Source organism: Austrofundulus limnaeus, unplaced genomic scaffold (genome assembly GCF_001266775.1).
Source record: "Austrofundulus limnaeus strain Quisiro unplaced genomic scaffold, Austrofundulus_limnaeus-1.0 Scaffold11, whole genome shotgun sequence".
Lineage (NCBI taxonomy): Eukaryota > Metazoa > Chordata > Actinopteri > Cyprinodontiformes > Rivulidae > Austrofundulus > Austrofundulus limnaeus.
In genome coordinates this window covers 3,572,981-3,577,369 of record NW_013952413.1, presented here as the reverse complement: position 1 = coordinate 3,577,369, position 4,389 = coordinate 3,572,981, and the positions used below count along the sequence as shown (strand labels likewise).

Below are 4,389 nucleotides of genomic sequence, written 5' to 3'. Positions count from 1 at the left end.
TGTGTGTGTGTGTGTGTGTGTGTGTGTGTGTGTGTGTGTGTGTGTGTGTTGTTAACTTATGGAAGGCTGCATGCTACTCAGCACTGTCAGACAGCTGTGGGAGCGTAACATTAATCTGTCAGCTGTCAGCCCATATTCAGCCTATCACTTTTCTGTGTGTATTCTTATGCACATCTATATGAATGTTGGTCATTTTGGTTTTTTATTTTTTATCCTTAGCTGCAGTGGTCAGCACTCTCCATGGCAATTTTTTTTTAGTTGTTGCAAGGGATTGAATGTGGTTACTGAGTGCACTCTATTAATTTGAGGCCAGCATGGAGGAGGAGGAGGAGGAGGAGGGAAAAAGGAGGCAGGAGGAAAATGAAAAGTGATAAGCAAGGATAAATGGCTGCCTCTGGAGATGTCTGTGTGAAAGATGATATCTGATCTCGCTCACGCATACACACACTTGTCTGAAAGCACGATGAGGATGCACACACACGAGGTGTAGGAAGGGAAATCGAGTTCGTCTGCCTCTCGGTTCAAGGTGTTTTCAGTGCATAGTGTCAAAGATTTGACACTTCAGTGTCTTTTACGCTTTGTTGTGATGTTTATCTCAGTAATAGCTCTGCATTTCTCACACCAATCTATGCATCTTCCTCCCATGTTGCATGATAATTACATGTTATTATAAAGAAAAGAGGCCTTTGATGTTAGAAATCCAGGAAACAATCTGATTTGTTGTTTTTGTGCTGACAGCACCTGGATTGTTAAAGGCATAATTTCAACTCCATCTCCCACTTCCTTCTGTCCTGGCAGAGATCCGTGCCCAGCTGGTGGAGCAGCTCAAGTGTCTGGACCAGCAGTGTGAGCTGAGGGTGCAGCTGCTTCAAGACCTGCAGGACTTTTTTAGAAAGAAGGCAGAAATCGAGATGGACTACAGCCGCAACCTGGAGAAGCTGGCTGAGAGGTTCCTCACAAAGACGCGCAGCACCAAGGACCACCTACTCAAGTATGTAGCAGTGCACAATTACGCCGAGCCGCAGGTTACAGCGAGTCGTTTTTTTTTTTTTTCTCTTTTAAGCTTAGAATGAAAAATGAAAATTACTGTCTTTTTCTTTATAGCTGTTTAAGCAGAATAGGTTTTTATAAACTGGTGGCTTCCTTCCTGTGTAAAAGGGAAGTAGAAGCAGCAGACAAGGAAATGAAACTGAAGGATGGTACAAAGAGAGGTGGCAGATATYATAAGTAGTTTTTAAAAAGTGGACTTGAATGACTCACAGCTTCCCAGGTTTGATCCATCAAAACACAAATTGTTAAAAATGTAATTACAAGAGCCCTTCAAAAGTGTCAAAATTCTGTATGTGTCTGTGTCCGTGTGTGTATGAAAGGCAGAAATCCTTTGCCAAAACTGGCCAGGTGATGATTTTGTGCTCCGACTATTTTGTTGCTCCATGCTGGTGATGAAACTGGTTTCAAAAATGGAAATTTTCTTAGCAAAAAAAAAACAACTCAACCTTTTACTATCTCTGTCTTGTAAGACTGCACCATTTTTTGCTTTCATCAGTGATTATAGAATGCATAAAAACACACTTTGAAACACATCAGTTTAAGCAGCTTTATTTATTTGGCCTTTTTTTTTCAGGAGAGAACAGTCTGTTTCTCTGTGGGGAGCTGCTAGCTAATCATAAACCACATGCACACACRAAATTTGGCAACGCTACTGCAGATAAATGAAGCCAGTGGTGACTTTAGTTACATAATTATGCCTCTTTGCATTTCTCTTTTCTGGTTTTTAACAAATGGCTCAGATATTAATTAAGCGCCACCATCTGAGAACATTTGTGTAGGAAGATGGATTCAGATTTCTTACTAAGTAAAAGAACCAAAGCAGAACTGTAAAAATACTTAAAATATCCTGGTCGTGTAAAATTCATTAACCTTATGTTGTTTAGGCTTTAAAACAGGTAAATTATGTAATTAGGCCCTTTTTTGTGATATACTTTGAATAAAATACTGAGATAAAGTAGCCATTTTTAACAGTATTAGCACATCTATCCAGAACAGCAGGTTTTCAGTGAGACATTATTTCTTTTAGCTGTTCATCATTGCAGTACTAAAAAAGAAAACATAAATTTGGACACAGATTCAATTCAGTAGATGTTAAATTGATTAAATTAAAACACGTGCATACAGTTTACTCTTTTAGGTGTAGGTCAGGGGTGTCCAAACATTTTGTCACATGGGCCAAAATAATAAAATCATAAGGACTTGAGGGCCAAAAATATTTTTCTTTTACCTGCTCAATAATAAACTAAGCACTGAATACTTTAATTAAACAAATAAAGTAGTCAGATTTAGTCAATTCTGATCAATAAAATCAGGATTTAGGTCACTTTTTTGTTGAAAATATCCAAATTTGATAAATTAATTAAAAGCAGGTTGGAGTGCAGCAAAATCAGCTTTTCAGTAGAAGTCACTAAATAGATGTGGAAAAGCTAGGAGTCTGGTTATTTAAAGACAAATAATTGGTATTGTTGTCAGTATTTGTTATTGGAAGAAGATTTTACTTTGTCTGTGATCATTTTGCCCTAATAAAAAGTAGAAAGTCTCGATCTACATCAAAYACCTGTGCAAGGGGGCACAAATGTGTAGACAAATTTGTATAATTCTTGGAACTGAAGTCAGGGGCCACACAAAATCATTTCAGGGGCCACAAATAGCCCCCAGGCCACACTTTGGACACCCCTGGTGTAGGTTATTGCATTTATTGATTTAAGAGAARATGGGGTTGGCCCACAATAACCTATTTTAAAATAAAGATGCCTGACCGTAGCTAACATACAATTAAAAACAGCATATCACTGTACAAAATGTGYTCTTAGTTTAACTATATTCTTAGTCTTATTTACAGCAACAACATATAMATCTAAGTGACTATGAGCTAATTATTGGCAAAGGAAAGAAAAAGAAACATTCAAATGCACAAATGTGTTTTTAATTTCTAGAATTTTATTTATTTATTTTAACTTTGATCATTTAAAGCGATTTTGATTTATGTTTTGGTTTGGATGAAAACCATGTGAGAAATTTAAATGGAGCATCAGTATTTTGGTAGAGCTGTTAGGAATTCGTRTACATAAGACTTTTGTAAGTGGCATTCAAGATTCTTATTCTGCTTGTTGTTAGATCTGATAAGCATAGACGGGTGGAAACCACTTGTTAGATCTTGGAGAGTGTTTTACATTTAGTTACGTCTCGTATTAAATATTTTTGCCCACAGATTAAAATTGTGAAGTATAAAGTATGATTCCACTGAACACACTGGAGCAACAAAATGTAAACTATTTCTAGTAAAGTCCTTTAATTACTTATGAGATCCTTTCATTCATAATATWTAATTAATTGCTGATGTTGATTTGAAGGAGCTGAAGGGCTCTGTAATTGTTTCCACAGTGTCGTAAATCTGCTTTAAACAATCCGTGGAGGCATGAAAACCTGCGCTGACAGTGCCATGATTTTTGGGACAGCTGTGAGTCATCAGTCAAAACTTGCTAATCCAGTTCATGATGCTTGAACAACCTTTTTCTGTAGAAACAGTTCTTCTTTCCTCAGTTCTGTTTCTTCTGTATTATTCTAAAGTGACTAATAATTCTAAAACTATTGATGACCCACATAACGGATGACATTGGTGTTTTCTTTATTCACCTCCCACCATCTACTTCAATTCAAATTTCAAGACAATATTGCCATTTTTTCTCCAAAAACTCAAAAAAAAAAAAAACCTGTATGTTTTATGTATTGTATAGGTTCAGTTTAGAGAAGAATAATGTGATTTCTTTCACTGATCAGATAATGTGAATTAATGCATTAAAACTACCAAAAACACAAACAGAATGGGATTTGAACGTTTAATCATTTACTTAACTGCATCCTTGCAAAATTGACGTTTAGAGAAATAGGTTTCAAGAAGCCCTACTGGATTTTCCCAAAWTACCAGAGCTTTTACAAAAGAAAGGGACTTTTTTTTGTGCGTTTGCTTCGTGTTCTCATTTTTGTTTTCCATGTAACTATGACCTACTCAACAACAACAGCCGTCTTCCTTTTTCCTTTCACCGTTCATCTCTCTTTTTTTTCGTTCATCTCTTTTCTTTAAGCGTCACACACTTCTGCCAGAAAGACATATTTCACTGCTGGGGACAAATCCACATTCACTGTCTTTATTCACACTGACAYAGACTAAAAGGGGATCAATAGGTCCTCTAAACGAAACCCAATTCCATCTAAGAGGACGTACCCCCCACCCACCCATCCTCCAGCTATGATCAATACTCAGACAGTTGCAGAGCATGTGTTGAATTTTGGGGTGGGAGAGAGGAGACCACGAGAGGGAAGGGCAAAGGACAGAAC

At 37.1% G+C, this 4,389-nt stretch overlaps 1 protein-coding gene across 1 annotated transcript in view; it reads left to right on the top strand.

Annotated features, from left to right (window-relative positions):
- Positions 1–4,389, top strand: part of srgap2 (SLIT-ROBO Rho GTPase activating protein 2) — a 77,686-nt gene that overhangs the window by 39,507 nt on the left and 33,790 nt on the right. The window contains 1 exon segment of the mRNA XM_014002073.1: positions 799–991. Coding sequence (XP_013857527.1) covers positions 799–991 — 193 coding nt within the window.